The 15,179-nt window shown below is 44.9% G+C and overlaps 1 protein-coding gene and 1 long non-coding RNA gene across 5 annotated transcripts in view; one reads left to right on the top strand and one right to left on the bottom strand.

Moving 5' to 3' along the window:
- PHEX (phosphate regulating endopeptidase X-linked) overlaps positions 1–12,134 on the bottom strand; it is a 209,739-nt gene extending 197,605 nt beyond the window's left edge. Inside the window, exons 1-3 of one of the 4 annotated variants that reach the window (XM_035711932.2) lie at positions 11,934–12,134; positions 8,899–9,186; positions 3,640–3,708 (exon numbers count right to left, since the gene is read on the bottom strand). In XM_035711932.2, coding sequence (XP_035567825.1) covers positions 3,640–3,708; positions 8,899–9,016 — 187 coding nt within the window. In that variant the 5' untranslated portion in view covers positions 9,017–9,186; positions 11,934–12,134. Of the gene's footprint in view, positions 1–3,639; positions 3,709–8,898; positions 9,240–10,367; positions 10,662–11,933 lie in introns of those variants that run through there. The other 3 variants (XM_049107511.1, XM_035711933.2, XM_025438587.3) reach the window with 3 other exon arrangements.
- LOC112654148 (uncharacterized) lies at positions 10,752–14,391 on the top strand. The gene is made up of 3 exons (XR_007409381.1): positions 10,752–11,159; positions 11,365–11,833; positions 14,129–14,391. It is a non-coding gene; the product is annotated as an uncharacterized LOC112654148 (long non-coding RNA).
- Positions 14,392–15,179: the final 788 nt, after the last annotated feature.

Here is a 15,179-nt window from a genome sequence, read left to right as displayed (position 1 = left end):
CGCACATACCCCGCAGGCCCACTCACACATGCGGCCCCATGCATGCACGTTACGCACCCATGCATGCACGCACGCACCCACGCACGCACGCACACATATCCCGCAGGCCCACTCACACACGTGGCCCCATGCATGCACGTACGCACCCACGCACACACGCACACACATACCCCGCAGGCCCACTCACATACATGGCCTCATACACGCACGTACGCACCCATGCACGCACGCACACACATACCCCACAGGCCCACTCACACAAGCAGCCCCATGCACACACGTACGCACCCACGCACGCACGCACATACCCCGCAGGCCCACTCACACACGCGGCCCCATGCAGGCATGTTACGCACCCATGCATGCACGCACGCACCCACGCACGCACGCACACATATCCCGCAGGCCCACTCACACACGTGGCCCCATGCACGCACGTTACGCACCCATGCACACATGCACCCACGCACGCACGCACACACATACCCCACACTCTCCCCCCGCGTCCCCCCCGTGCACGCAGGCGCGCGCGCGGCTCCCTCACCTTTGCGCTGCTTCTCATTTGAGACCTTCCTGGGGACACGTTTCTGCACTGTGTACCTAACAGCTGTTCTGCAGGCCCCTAAGCACCGTGAGGCTCATGTTACACTAAAGAGGCTGAATCCTTGGTGAGCCTTTCGTCACAGAAACAGAAAAAAAATCAGTATTTTTTTCAATATTAGAAAGCCATTCACCAATGTGAAAATAAAAAACCTGGCAGCAAGGCAAAACACACTAGCTGGCAGGAGGCGACATTATCAAATGGCATTCTGTAAGTTTTACTCTTGCATTATTGATTTGTAATAAAGAGACAAAACTCCTATAGTAAGTGGCTCTCCATACAAAAAGTTGCCCAAACTGAAACTGCAAATTTTTTAGTTCAAAAGTCTCAATTTCACACACCTGCAAGGACTCAACCTCAGCAAAATCACAAGGTGACATGAAGTCTAAAACATGACCTCTGACAGCCCCACCTGGTGCCCCACTCTACTTCAGGTCATCTTTCCAGGGGGAAACTCAAGGTCAGCTGCTCAAGCTGGAAACAGGGAAGGTACGGGAATCCCCGAATCGTGCTCACCCTTCCCGGGATGAGATGGAGAAGCTGAAAGGGTCGTCTAGTCACCAGACACTAGTAGGTCTATTGTTAGAAGAAAGCAAGACAGGACCAAGGCCAAAGAGTTAAGCGGCTCCGCCTCATCACACCAAAGCACTGATGCAGAGCAAGGGACATGAACCTGAAGCCCAGCCTAGTAGCTAACTCAGGACATGACCTTGGGCAAGTTATTTAGCTTCCAGAAGCCTCCATATCCTCATCTGTAGTTGGGCCTGGGGAGAGCACTGGCATCATGGGGTTCTTAGGAAGATTTTATGAGACGACACGTGTAAATCACTTAACACAATGCCTGGGTAAAAATTATATCTTGACCACTTAAAAATAGGACCAAAAAAATGAGGGAATTGTCTAATCCATTACCTTTGTATAAGGCCTCTGGATTTAAATTTTTTTTATTTGTGATAGTCATACAGAGAGAGAGAGAGAGAGAGAGAGAGAGAGAGAGGCAGAGACACAGGCAGAGGGAGAAGCAGGCTCCATGCACCGGGAGCCCGAAGTGGGATTCAATCCCGGGTCTCCAGGATCACGCCCTGGGCCAAAGGCAGGCGCTAAACGGTTGCGCCACCCAGGGATCCCGACCTCTGGATTTAAAAGCTCTTTCACCTGAGTCTTTTCAATCTCAGCAGCTGCCATTGCCAAAAATCTAAGCATCACTCTTGATTCTCTGCTTTTTCTCACAACCCACATCAAATCCTTCGGCAACCCTCTGGCTCCTAAACCCTCTACACCCTGCCTTTCCATCTCTAGAATTCAAGAAAGCATCGAGTCTCATTTGGCTCACCAAAATAACCTCCTGCCTTCTTTGCAACTTGCTCCCTATGGTCTCTTCTCCGCTCAAAAAGTGAGCCTAGGTCTCCACAGAGAGATCTTTTTAAATGCTAATAAGATCATGTCTCTGTCTTTACTGAAACCTTCCAGAAGCTTTGGAACACACTGAGGAAAAACCCACCCTCGCTGGCACCTAGCTTCCCCACTAACCCTCATCACATGTGCTCTGCCCCTTACCCAGTAAGCTCTTCGGCTCTGGGACATTTGCCCCAGCTCTTCCCCATATCTGGAAAGCCCTTTCCTTGATCTTCACAAAACACATCCCTTCTCATCATTCAGGGTCATTTCAGCATCATTTCCTCAGACTTTTCTTTTTTCTTAAGATTTTATTTATTTATTCATGAGAAACAGAGAGGCAGAGACATAGGCAGAGGGAGAAACAGGCTCCCCACAAGAAGCCCGATGCGGGATTTGATCCCAGATCCCGGGATCAAGCCATGAGCCAAAGGCAGATGCTCAAACACTGAGCCACCCAGGCGTCCCTTCCTCAGACTTTTCAATCTAGCCATCCTGTCACTTGCTATCACATTCTTCTACTTGAATATTTTAATTTTCTGCATAACATTACCACCAGCCAATATTTTTATTCCAAATTAATCACCTTGTGTTTAGTGAGAGTCTTTACTTCCCCTACCTGGTCATTCAACTTCACTGCTGAGTCGGTGCCTGACGTGGAATAAATATTGGGCAAATTAATTCATTAAACCCTTAAGGACGGGACGCCTGGGTGGCTCAGCAGTTGAGCATCTGCCCTCGGCCCAGGGCGTGATCCTGGGGTCCTGGGATCGAGTCCCACATTGGGCTCCCTGCATGGAGCCTGCTTCTCTCTCTGCCTGTGTCTCTGCCTCTCTCTCTGTCTCTCATGAATAAATAAGTAAAATCTTTAAAAAATAATAAAATAAAATAAACCCTTAAGCCCGAAAGTGAAAGGGCCATGTGCTTAACTAATCCTTACGACTTTCCCCTTGGAAAATACGCTCCTATTTTTAAGCCCACTTAAAGAATGGGAAGGGGGCTGCAACCTGGGTCCTGCAAATCTAGGCCTTAACCCTATTTCCTTATAGAGGGAATATAATAACTCTGCCAAAACCGAGGCAACTTTCAACACTCATATTAACTGTGGAGTACCCACTCATACATGGTCATCTCAAGAAAAGTTTGACTTGGAAGGACCCAGAGTGATTTCAGGCGACAGTGGAGGCAGGGATTTAGAGGATCCTTGCTCAGATGCAGACAGATCGAACCTATGGACCAAACGATACACAGAGACTCCTTAGGGTAAATAGGGACCCATATCCAGCTGAGGCCCTAGGAAGGCTGACGGTCTCTCTGTTCGAGTCTTAAGAAAAAGTCATTTGGCTTCCCAAGCCCCTCCCGATTTCCTTAATGATGACTTGGAATACCGCACAGCTGTTTTGTTTTTTGTTTTGTTTTTGTTTTTGTTTTTGTTGTTTTTTTTGCAAGGAAGAAGAAAACAGGAAACCTACACTCCACAACTTCACACTGAGACTGGAAGGTAAACTTAAAATTTCATCAAAATTGCATTTTGTACTTGGTAAACCTCAAGCAAACAGAATACTAAAAATACCACCTGTTTTCCCTTCCTTTCCCCAAGGTACCATAATGATAACTTGACACAGGATGGAAAACGGACTTACCAGCTTCAATGCATTCTGGCTTCAGGCAGTACTCCTGTTTAGCTTGGAGACTTAAGAAACCTTGACTCACTGAAAAAACAAACCAAAATAAAGAAATGACTGGCTTGTAGCAGACCACCATCAGGTAACCCACAGTCAGGCACATATGCTAGACATTTGGTATCAGTTCATCCTTCTCAGCATTGACACGTTCAAAAATCCGGTTGGCTCAGTGCCACGGAACCAGACCGGTCACAAGCTAAGCACCTTGGCGAGACTCGGCTGCTCTGAAATTCGGTTCTCTAAAATATAAGAGGAGTGTGTGCAATCAGACCGTTGCTTCTCAGAGTAGGGTGCCCAGATACCAGGAGCAGCCTCCCCTGGCAGCTCTATAGAAATACAAATTATTGGGGTGCCTGGGTGGCTCAGTCGGTTAAGCGTCTGCCTTTGGCTCAGGTCATGGTCCTAGGGTCCTGGGATGGAGTCTAGCATCAGGGTCCCTGCTCAGCAGGGAGTCTGCTTCTCCCTCTGCCTCTGCTCCTGATTTCTCTCTCTCTCACTCACTTGTAAATAAATAAAATCTTTAAGAAAAAAAAAGGAAGACAAATTACTGAGCCTTATTGCTGACCTGAATCAGAAAGTCTGGAGGTGGGTCCCAGACATCTGCATTTTTGCAAGCTCTCCAGGTGATTCCGATGCACAAATTTGAGAGCCACTGGGCTAGATGATCTCTAAAGTCTCTTCCATCTCCAATTATCTATGATTTAAGTCTCATAATTTCACTCTTTTTGTTTACAACTATATTCTTGTTTTAGAGATGGGGGTGTGGGGAAAGAACCTTACAACTATGTCATTTGGAGCAAATCCAGGCCGGAAAGAGAAAAAATAGCATGTGTGGTAGCATTTAAAGTTCTGAATCTTATCTAAACCATCCATAGATGCGGGGGGGGGGGCATACACTCTATATTATTCAGTCATCTAGCAAGAGAGTCATGATTTGCCCTATACCTCACATACTCTCCTCCCACCGAGCTCAGCCCAGCTACCAGACAGATGCAGCTTGTGGACCAAGCTTCCAACTACTTCCTCCAGAACAAAACAAAACAAAAACTCTGCAAGATGGAATTAGCTTTTCACCAATGGCTTAATTTTCCCCATCTGGCTGGCAATATTATCTAAATGGATTTCTGCAGAAGTACAGAAGGGTGCCCTATTTGTAAACTCCAGGCAGCACCTGGGCATTAGCAGATGTGAGTTTAGATTTCAAAAATATTTTTTTTTTGGTAACCAAGGAAGTTAAGGGAAATTCATTAATGCTGTACTCTCTGAGCAGAAATAAGGAATCATTTGGAGATCCGGCTGTGGAGAGATGGATGGTGGGGGGTGAAGGGGAGACAAGGCCTTCTGTGGCATCCTCAGATGAGAAGCAGAAAGCATGGCGATACCTATATTTCTGCTAGAGATGGAAGACCTGTACATCTCTTGCCCGTGTGGTGATCTGTATTCTAGATTCACCCATATTCTGAGAGGAGCCTGCTTTTTCTTTGGTCTTTTCTCTGCAGCCATCCTCCAAACAGCCTTTTTACTTTGTTATATTACAGATACAAGAAAATTGCCTATGGAACATCTCAGGTCTATTTTTAAGAAAAGAAGTATCTTAGGGGCACATGGGTGGCTCAGTCTGTTGGGCGTCGGACTCTTGATTTCAGATCGGGTTGTGATCTTGGGGTCGTGGGATCAAGCCCTGCATTGGGCTCCATGCTCAGTGGGGAGTCTGCTTCTCTCCCTCTCTCTGCCCAACCCCCCCAGCACTCTCTTTCTCTTCCTCTAAAGTGAATAAATCTTTTAGAAAAGGAAAAAAAAGAAAAGAATGATCTTAGCATAAAGATGTGTTTTGATTTCTTTAAAGAGCAAAGAAAAATTAGATAAAAATATAAATGTGCAGCATAAACATTAGTATGAAATATTTCATTCCGTGATGGAACCATGGGGGACATATTCCCTTCAGTCCACCTCTATATGTTTACCAAAAGGTCTTTAATGAGCCTGTGTTATTTTTTATAATGGAAAAATAAACTTTATTATAAATAATACTGTTATGATTCTGGACAGTACCATCTTGATACTAGCTTTATTCTATTCTTTTAAAAAGCTAATAAAATGGGTAATTTAAAGGGTAATTGCTTTCATGGAAAAGAATTCTTTTTTTTCCCATGGAAAAGAATTCTTGACCCAACCCTCTAAGGAAGCAGAACTAGATATCTTTATCTGAATATGAGTAAAAAGGAGGTTTAAATTAAATTAATTGGGATGCAGACAGACCTAACCCCTCAAGGAAAAGCAGTATGTCCATGGGGGGATTAAGATCCCACAAATAAATAAGAATCAACAAGCCCAGATAATGTGAAGGTGAGGGTGAATGAAAGTGGGACAACAAAGAGAATATTTTTAATATAAAAAAAGAAAATGTTACCTTTTACTGGTTAGATGCTTTAAAAAAAAAACCTTAAGGAGCAGTTTGGTTTCTCATTTTAGACTTTTCTATAACCAGTAAAAATGACTTCAGAATGCAGTGTGAACTTCATCCACAGTTCAACAGCCTGAGAATGACCATATAGTGGGGGGTCAGCAAACTATGGCTCATGGGCCAAGTCCAGGCTACTGCTGGTTTCTGTACAGACCGTGAGCTAAAAATGATTTTTATATTTTTTTTAGTGGTTGGAAAAAATCACGAGAAGAATAATATTTCGTAAAAATGATCTGAAATTCAAATTTCAGTGTTCAGAAATCAAATTATATCCAAATATAGTCATGCCTATTTGTGTACATATTTGTCTGTGGTTACTTTCTTGCTCCAACAGAGTCAGGTAGCGCCAACAGAGACTGTAGGGCCCAGATAGCTGAAAAGGTTTACTATCTGGCCCTTTACAGAAAAAGTTTGCCAACTATTACATTTGAGAAATAGACTCTGGGGGGTGGGGAGAAGGAGGAGGAGAAGAAAGGACACGTTAAAATAAACTGGTTATAGGCGTATGGTTATACCTGCCATTTTCACTTCTAGTTTTCTAGCTTCTCTGAGACCACCCCAAGGCTAGTGGCAGTCGCTCTTACTGTAGAAGGACTAAGGTTTAGGAAAGAGATTAGCCCAGAGCCTAATATACAAAGGGGTAAGGAGGGATGCTAGAAATTGCAGGCATGTGCCTCAATTTGGACAGAACAGAAAAATATCAACCAGGAAGCGCCTTGAAGAGAAGAGGACTTAACCAGAATATTGTCACAAAGGGCATTGCCTTGCAGGTGCCTGGAGATTTTCAGACCAGGACTTCGCTGAGTGCAGGGTGGAGGTGAGTAGCAGAGCCAGGGGGGCTGAGCAGGGAAGAAGGGGGGTGGGAAGGAAGTCTGAAATGGTGCAGAGATGTTTGACAGAAACCTACAAAAGAATGTGCGTGTATCTGAAAGCAAACATCCCCGAATATCTATACATCCAAGTGGACGTGGTCAGCTAGAGCGAGGCTCCTCAGACTTTAATTTGCTAATGAATCACCTGGGGATCTTATGAAAATTCAGATTCTGAACCCATATGTCTTGGGAGGGAAGCTCAAGCTCCCAAGTGGTGCTGATGCTGCCAGTCCACAGACGGCACAGAGCAGTGAAGGTGTAGAGAGGCCACACTTCTATTCTCCAACACCAGGAGAACTCCTCTTAGAAATCTGCAGTAAGAGCCAGGTTACTGGGCACACTACAGTTATTTTTTCCTGCTTGACACAGGCCCCCTTACCCATAGCATTGCTTGGCTTCATGAATTTTACTGTGCTCTAAAAACTTTAGAGCTGAGTTCCAAAGAATCATCTCCTCGCCAGGAACAAAGATGTGCTGCCACTGAGGACATTCCAACCAAGATGTAACAGCCTCAGAATCTAGTAGTTCTTAAACGGTGGAATTTCAAAATGCTTTGAGCAGCAGTAACATCATTAAAACGATGTTTATTTTTACATAAACAATCATCATTTGGATTTTTATGTTTGGGAGTGTTTGCAAAACCCCAATAGTCTAACTTTGTACTCACTTCCCACATAGTATGTAGTTCCTTGGCATGCCCATATCTTTGAATTTCAGGATAGGACACATGTCTGAACCCCAAGTGCTGAGAAATCTCAGAAAAGTTTCTGAGAGCCCCAGGTTCAGTTGCAGGAGTAGGACGTTTCGCTGTACCAGAAAACAATAAACCTATCTAATTTCCTAAATCTGCAGCCACAGAAAACATGGAAAGATGGTTTACTGGTTTTAGCAGAGTTTTCAACCACACAACCCCAACTCTTTAAAAGTTTAATCACTGGCTTTCCTTTGCCAAAATAAACATGGCCTCTTGCAACCTGTACATGCCAAAGAATGTTTCCAGACTTGCTACCCTTCAGATAGCACCTAAAATTGCCTAAGTATAGGGCTGGTTCCTATATAGCTTTCAAGCTAATGAAATAGCAGGGGCTGTATGAGGAAAATACAAAGGATAAGAATCAAAGATTCAAATGCCTACAGTTTTAGAACATCCGTCTCCGTCTCCCCTTTCCAGGATATTTCAATCGTATTCACAGAATATGCTTTTCATCATATATACTCTCTGGGTACATCATTCTCACCAAGAGTCATTAAAATCATTGAATCACAATACCCTTCAAACGTTTGGAAGGAAGACCTCTGTTTTCCTTCATATTAATCTTTAAATCTAGAAAGGCAGAGTTAAAATTTCATCCCACCGAGTCATTGGATTAGAAAGCCATTGAGGAATATCATTAAGGTGCATGTTTAAAGACTGCTTTGTATTTTTTAAGTTAAATTTCATGGTTCATTCAGGCAAACAGCAACAAAAGTCAAATGGAAAAAAATTCCAGCGTGGTTTTGATCACAAGGTGAAGCCTTTCCTCACAAAATAAAGGAAAGTATCTGCCTATGAATTCACAAACACTCATTCTGCTAAATGTAAAATGTAACACATAAAAAAGACATTTGCCCAGTGCAACCGAATCTTCCAGCCACCGGAAGCCACCTTATACCCATTTGACATCCTGGACTATACATTGGGTGCTTGCGTGCATTTATTTATTCGGCTTCCTCAAGAAAAGTCTCCTTTGCCTTTTGCATATTTAATAGCAGCTAAGGATACACCACCTACTAACCCAGGCAAACAGCTCTCCACCTGCATCCCGACCAGGTTTGCCAGAGCAAGTCCCAAGAAACTTAACTGCACTTGCCCTGTTCCCTGGCCTCCAGTGCCCCACTTACCTAGAAAGAGGATCATGCCCAGCACCAGGGTGCCACCAATGAACACAGCCAGGGCGATTCGCGTGCCTCTATTGGCTGTCTTCCCAGTCTCCGCGCTGCTCCCCATTTCTGTCTCCATCAGGAGGGACGTAGAGGCCACGCGAAGAGAAAGTCACTTTTTGTGGTTTGGTGGCTGGTCTCAAGAGTCTGTTAGGCGTTGACATCCAAGGTTCTCTTGCTCTTCTACTAATAGACAGCTTTAAAAATCCCGTCAGGAAATCTTCCCTTGCCACTCTTTCTCAAATATTTCTTCACAAATGAAATAAAAGAAACCCAAAATATTGGTTGCCTTGGCTTTCCCCCTGACCAGACAAAACAAACAGTGGTTGCTTTATCTTGGTGTTCTCCCCCCCAGCAAAGTCCCTCTCAACCGATTATTTGGCAGGCTCTTCTCTCAGGCGTTCTGAGTGTACATGTTTTACTATGCTGCTGAACAGATGTTTTAGCTATTTAAATGTATAGTCACTTAGGGAGGAAAAAAACAATTGTCTTTATCAAAACTGGATTCTCATCAAACTCCCCCAAACCACTTTAAGGTCTCGATGAATCACGCAATTCTTTTGCAATAATCATTCTGCTTCCCTGAACTGTCTCCATCAAAGATATTGTTTCTGTGTGCAAGTCCCTTTTTAAAGCCCTCTACGAGTTCCTGGGATATCCTGGAGCATTTTATTTTAAGAACTTTGTGCATGACGGCATGTGCCAAAAATCAGAGTCCTAGTCCAGTGCAGTGCAAAGTAGCAATTAAGACAACCTACAGAGGCTGATGGTTTGGACTGGAACTTTTTTTAAGGAAAAGGAAAAAAGCACTTCCTCTCTGCGGTGCTCAGAACTGTACAAAAGACCGGTGAGTGTTCAAATTATTATTAGCGACCACAGAAGATACGGTAAAAGATTTTTTTGCCCTGTGTCTTTTGATAGGAAGAGCCCTCGGGTATTTGGCCCTCCAGCCCCACCAAGGCCACCTTTGGTTAGTATGGTTTTCTGTTTACACAAAACGCCCATTTCAGTGGATTCTCCGGGATAAAATCAAAGGCGATTGGTTTCATTGGAAAGACTGAGTTGATGACTGGGTCTTTGATTTGTTTAATTGTGCTAACAATTTAAATTATGAAAATCTGCTTTATTCATGGGGAAAGGCAACCGAGAGTCCAGTGCTATGGATTTTATTACCCAATGAAATAGATAGCATTATTTCAGGTGCCTGAGTGGCTCAGTCGGTTGAGTGTGTGCCTTCAGCTCGGGTCGTGATCCTGGGGTCCTGGGATCGAGCCCCACATCAGGCTCCCTGTTCAGCAGGAAGCCTGCTTCTCCCTCTCCCTCTGCCTGCAGCCCCCTACTTATTCTTTCTTTCTCTCTCTCTCTCTGTCAAATAAATAAATAAAATATTTTTTAAAATAGCATTAATTCACAACACAATTACTACTTACCTGTTTTTGTTTTGCTGGAGCTCATAGGACAGTGGGAATGGGGGTAGAGGATTCGTGTGAAAACCAATAGAGCATAGTTCTCATGCAAAACATGTGCCCGTGGCCCTGTGGGTCACACCGGAGCTCAACAGATGCCGTCGAGCCCAGGATAACATAGCCACCTGTTCATGGTGCTATCTGGCTGGTCTTGGTCAGGCCTTACATCCTCAGCATGGGTTTCTTCCAAGGTTTTAGACTTATTCCAAAACACACCTTACGTTCTGCTCATTTCATGTTGCCCCAAAGGCAGAAGAGCACAAGTTTTTGTCCAAATTGTGACATCATAGTGTACTTAGATATTATGTGCTCATTACCCGTTGATGTTATTTTGTTGTTGTTATTCTAGAACACATCTTAGCCTTTGGCTCCTAGCATGGGGTTCTCCCGAGAGTTTTTAGATTTGACTCCATAGAACTGCTTAGACTGTGAACTCTATGAAGTTAGGAATCATGTCCATCGAGTTCAGCCCTACAGCCCCAGCATCTACAGTTCATGGCCCATAACAGTGAAGGGAGAAATAAGAACAATGAGAATCGGATGAGTTAGGTCCAGGTACTCACTCTTTTTTTTTAATTTTTATTTATTTATGATAGTCACACAGAGAGAGAGAGAGAGAGAGGCAGAGACACAGGCAGAGGGAGAAGCAGGCTCCATGCACCGGGAGCCCGACGTGGGATTCGATCCCGGGTCTCCAGGATCGCACCCTGGGCCAAAGGCAGGCGCTAAACCGCTGCGCCACCCAGGGATCCCCAGGTACTCATTCTTCTATTAAAATACAGCTTTGGGAAACTCAGATGCTATTGTCTGGGGGGTCTTTTGGCTTCCTAATTCCTTCTAAATGCTCAAATGATAATGATATATCGCATAGGTATAGCACGTCCATTTCCCATTTTAACCTCATGGTAAACTTACATGCTTGATAACAAAGGTATTTTTTTTTTTTATCTCTGGTTTGCAGATGAGAACCCAAGGACCAGCCTCAAGCTGCATAGCACACACAGGGAGGGGAAAGTGGGCAAGGGGATCAGTGCCAAACTCTGTATGTCTGCGGCTTGACAAAGCCCCCTGCGCACAAGGGAGAGGACATCCACCCAGGCAGGACGCCACTTCCTCCCACTTTGCTTTCTTCTCTGAATCTCTTCACACCATCCGGGTCCAAACTGACATGCACTGGTGGCTGCAGGTTGCCAGCTGCGGGGCGCCTTCACCCACCTTGGAATGGAGATTTCCCCAGGGGTGAGGGCAATGGAGACTTGCCCTGAAGCACCTATTCCTCACCTAACCTGAATTCATGCATGAATTCATTCCTGAACATTCAATTACAAACTGAAAAGCCATTAAACCAAAAAATACTTCCATTAATTGTAACAGGAAAATTATCACGCATTCCATCCCAAATGAAGAAACACAAAAGCAGATAGAATCAGGTATTAATTGAACAATGATAACAAATCTATAAAAGTAATAACTTTCGAGGCATTGAAAATAACTACAGTTATTCATGTAATGCGGTTTTATTTTACTCACCAAAGGAGTCAAGAAGACTCGAGAGCAGGTGGGGGATTGGTAGAAGAAAGGGTGCTGGTGAATCACCCATTAGAAGGTGCATTCTTCATTCTGTGCCATTTTCTGTATTAAGTTTTCAGCGTTTTGGGAGCTGTTGATTATCTTGCACTCAAACTGCGTTTAAAAATAAGTTTGTAGCACATCAGGGGCGCCTGGCTGGCTCAGTCAGTGAAGCGTGTGACTCTTGACCTCAGGGGTGTGGGTTCAGGCCCCATGCTGGGTGCAGAGATTACTTAAAAATAAAATCTTAAAAAAAAAGAAGAAGGAGAAAAGAAAAAAAAGTTGTAGCACAGAAAAAAAAATCAGAGCAAAAAAAAAAAGAAGTTCAAAGTAGAGAGAAATAATGAGTGCTTACAGGAGATAAAAGCAAGGGTCTGCAAACTCGGGCACATGGGCCAAATCCAGGCCACCACCTATATTTGCAAATAAATGTTATTGGAACAAAGTCACCCCCACTCGTTTACATATTGTCTATGATTGCTTTTACGCTACAAGGTCAGAGCTGAGTAGTTCTGCAGCACAAATATGGCCCGTGGAGCTCATTTAGTCTCTGGCCCTTTATAGAAATCCTAAAGAAGATGCTGCCTCTTATCCTCACCTACACAGCACGCACACACACACACACACACACACACACACAGCAACATGTTCACCGGCACTTGACCAGCTTCCCAAAATTGTTCTACTTGATGTTCTCTGAACACAGGCTGTTATGTCAGAGAAATTGGTCAATGTGTCTTTGTCCGAACTTGTAATATTTAAACTATGGCATATTATTTCGTGTGCTTTGGGGGTGAAGTGTCATTCTAGGATAAAAAAGGGGGGATGTCAAAAATGTTCTCATTTGTCAAGAGCCATGAAAATTAGTTAACTGAAAAGTCACTATGCAGGTATGTCTGCTGAATAATGTTTCAATTCAGAACTTCCAGGACTATTTTGAGCTTTAACGGCAATCAGTCAACAGAACCGACAGAAATTTCTTGAGCATTTCTTGGGGGTCTGGGCCTGTGCAAGGCCCTGAAAGGGCAAATGAAGAAGCCATGTCAGGGGCTCCCAATAGGTAAACCGGGCCAGTTATAAAAAAATCCCTTGGGCAGCCCAGGTGGCTCAGCGGTTTAGCGCCGCCTTCAGCCCAGGGCCTGATCCTGGAGACCCGGGATCGAGTCCCACATCCGGCTCCCTGCATGGAGCCTGCTTCTCCCTCTGCCTGTGTCTCTGCCTCTCTCTCTCTCTCTCTCTTTCTCTCTCTCTCTGTCTCTCATGAATAAATAAAATCTTTAAAAAATTAAAAACCCCAATGCCCTTGGCAACTTAGTTACAGAGCACTAAAGGCCTAGAAGTGTCCAGAAAAATAGTCATGCCTGAATGACAGGGGAAGATTTCCTGGAGGATCTGCAAGAATGGACAGCCCGAGGGGAAAAAAAGGCCAAACCCCAGCCGCCCTGGGACTCGCCTGAGCATTTACATCTCTCCCTGTAGGACTCACAGGTACAATTATTGATCCAGAGAGAAGGGAATCCTGCAACCTCGGCCCCACCTTGGTGGCCGGGATGACAAGCCAAGCAGTCTATGTGCTGGGCGAGTGCATCTGCTCACAACTCGGATGTGCGGGGTCTTCTGTTTCAGGCAGTAAAATCCCATGTGAGCTACGGTTTCAGTGAGAAAGAAGGAAATGATTCAAAACTTGAAAAATGTGTTCATCCATCCCCTGGAAGGAGGAAGGAGGAAGGAGGGAGGGAGGAGAGGGAGAGGAGAGCCGAATGGCGCCAGCTCAGAGCTGCACTACGGAAGGTTCAGGTCCCAGGCCTTCCACTGATGAGACTCATTATTTACATTATATCTGATCTTTTCCAACATCTTTCTTAGCTAGGTGTTCTGTCTCCTTTCACAGATGAGGAAACTGAAGTTTGAGGCTATTAAGCAATTTGCCCAAGGTCACACAGCAGGTATTTGTCTTAAGGCCTGAGAGGTTTCAAATGCCAGCCTCTTTCTCTGTGCCCTGTTACTTGATAAATTTGCTTATCTGCCTCAGGTAATTAGTGAAGGTAGGTACAGCATGTCAAAATGACACTTGAGACCTAGGGAAAGCGATAAACTATGCCTCCTCTAATTCTCTTGTTGAAAAGACTAATTAGCAGGTTTCATTTCCTTAACAGGAACAGCAGCCATCATCACATACAGGGGGAAACCTTTTCTCGGCTGGGCATCAAGAGTAGCCATACACGAAAAATCTTCCGGGGGCACCTGGGTGGCTCAGCGGTTTAGCGCCTGTCTTCAGCCCAGGGTGTGATCCTGGAGACCCGGGATCGAATCCCACGTCAGGCTCCCGGTGCATGGAGCCTGCTTCTCCCTCTGCCTGTGTCTCTGCCTCTCTCTCTGTCTCTCATGAATAAATTAATAAAATCTTTAAAAAATATATCTCCCAATTTGCTGCTACTCATAATTGAACATTAGGAAAGATATATACATCTTTCCATCCATGTGTTGTACTGTTCACTCCTGAGCCTCAAGGGGGATTTGATTTCTTGATTTTCTCACATCACTGGCCATCAGCTACTATTTTTTCAGTGCACACTCACTTCGTGCGTATTATCATGGGTCCCGTGGTAGAGGAACCTTCTGTTGTACAGATAAGGACAACGAAGCCGGCACAGGGTAATGTTCCCAAGGTCGCACGATGGGCAAATGACTGAGCCCAGCTGGAACTCAAATCTGTCGAGCTCGTTTTGAAAGGTACCCAAGACTCATTTGAAACGGGTAGAGGAAGATGACAGACCCAGAGAAAGGCTTTGAAAGGAGAGTTTATTACTCACGGTTTTCAAGAGGAAGGGGCACACCACGTCACACGGGCCACACGGGAAAGCACCAGGGCTGGTCAGGCGGCAGAAGGAGCAAGGGTGGGGGGTGAGGGGAGAAAGAGCAAGGGGAAAACACACACAAAAGCCTTTTATTATGGTTTTCAAGAAAGAAATGGTCAGACAGGTTAAGCCCCCCCCCCCCCCCCCGCCAGACAGGCTTAAGAAAGGAGAGTTTGAATAATCTCAGCAGGTGCCGGTCTAGAGGAGCGTCTCTAGTTGTCCACCAGCTGGCCCTGGGGTGATCTAAGTTCTGGGTGGCTAGCGTCCTGGACTGCAGGAGCTTGAGAAAAGGAGGCAGGTGAGGGTAGGACTCAGGATTGGTTGGTTTGCATCGGAAAGGCATGCTACA

Source organism: Canis lupus, chromosome X (genome assembly GCF_003254725.2).
Source record: "Canis lupus dingo isolate Sandy chromosome X, ASM325472v2, whole genome shotgun sequence".
Classification (NCBI taxonomy): domain Eukaryota; kingdom Metazoa; phylum Chordata; class Mammalia; order Carnivora; family Canidae; genus Canis; species Canis lupus.
This window is presented reverse-complemented; position numbering and strand designations above follow the sequence as displayed.